Source organism: Sceloporus occidentalis, unplaced genomic scaffold (assembly GCF_023333645.1).
Source record: "Sceloporus occidentalis isolate IW3139 unplaced genomic scaffold, rSceOcc1.0.p SCAF_19, whole genome shotgun sequence".
NCBI classification, from domain to species: Eukaryota; Metazoa; Chordata; class Lepidosauria; order Squamata; family Phrynosomatidae; genus Sceloporus; species Sceloporus occidentalis.
The window spans coordinates 14,831,410-14,832,890 of NW_028316999.1; the positions used below are offsets into that span (position 1 = coordinate 14,831,410).

General features: G+C 39.9%; 1 protein-coding gene across 1 annotated transcript; it reads right to left on the minus strand.

Moving 5' to 3' along the window:
* Positions 1-472: 472 nt before the first annotated feature.
* On the minus strand, positions 473-1,225 carry LOC149302489 (gap junction beta-7 protein-like). The gene has a single exon (XM_089482566.1). It carries the CDS (start codon positions 1,223-1,225, stop codon positions 473-475), a length of 753 nt encoding a protein of 250 aa, XP_089338692.1.
* Positions 1,226-1,481: the final 256 nt, after the last annotated feature.

The window sequence follows — 1,481 nt, forward strand, 5'->3', positions numbered from 1 at the left end:
AACAATTTTGAACCAGTACGAGGAGGAAGGAAGAAGAGTTTGCAGGGGTCGTAGCGGCCTGTAACTACATATATAAAGATGCATGAACATAGGCATTTAAAACCTGACTCTGGTCATCAAAATTAAAATGAGGACCAAGTAAGTGCTTACTTAACATGACAACTGACAAGAACCCCTGTTATACAAGAAAGAGCACAGAATAAAGCATTATAAAACACACAAAAACATCATATTTCAGGGCTGTGCAAGCAAGCCGAAGCACATCTAGGCAAATCCTTTTAATTTCTGCATGACAATAAGTATTTCACTGCCAGTTTTTTTTTTTGCATTTTAAAAAATAAAACATACTTTTAAAGTATAAATGGTTAAATATACTGTATAATTTGAAAACTTGACCTTCACACAGCACTTAAATAAGTCATTATTGAATAAGATGTTAACATAAGCTACTAGCATAAGTGTTCACTGGTTCTTATTCTGGAGTGTCGCTGGGAGCTTGTTGTAGGGGAGTTGAAATCTCTGTTTCGCGTTTGATATGATGATTGTTCTGGCATTCGCATTTTGCAGGCTTCAGTCTTTTTACATACCTTTTAAGACAGCACCTGGAGAAATATTTGGAAATAAGATATATAAACTCACTGAGGTTGAGCAGAATGCAAAGTGCTGAAGTGATCACCACAAAATATAGGAAGATCCTCTTCTCTGTGGGCTTGGAGATATAGCAATCTACTAGATTAGGGCAAGGGTCCATATCACACTTCACCAGTCGTGGAACATTGAAACCATCGTATAACTTGTAAAAGAGCATAAGAAAGCCAAATTCAAACACTGTTTTAAAGATCAGGCTAATGACATATGTGCACCACAGTCCTCCGTCCATTTTTCCAGGATTTTCATACAGTTTCTTGTTATGCCTCTTCTCCCTGCTCTCTCGATATGCCACATGTAGCACAACAAGCAACGAGGGGGTGGACACCATAATTAGCTGTAAGGCCCATAGCCTGACTTGTGATATCGGAAAGAAGTGGTCGAAGCAGACATTCTCGCATCCTGGCTGTCTGATGTTGCACTCAAACTCTTTCTGTTCATCTTTCCATACGTTTTCTGCTGCCACCACGTATACTAGTAGACGGAAGATGAATACAACCGAGAGCCATATCCTACCAATGCCGGTGGAGTATTTATTGACACCACTCAATACGTCTCGCAAAAATGACCAACTCATCTCACTGGAGGGAAAAATGTCTGCAAAAATAAACATTAATTCTTTAGGGCATTTATATTCAGCATAGACACATATAAAGTGATTAAAGTCGGCCATGACACTGCCAGATATACCGCTTGCATGCTACACTCTTACACTTGAGGTGAGAGGCGGAGGGAGAGTAGAGGGGTGCCAAACGGTCACTGAAAAAGGTTCTCATGAATAAGCAGCTCGTCCGTAAAAATGTTTTCAGTGACCCTCGTGTGTGTGTGTGTGT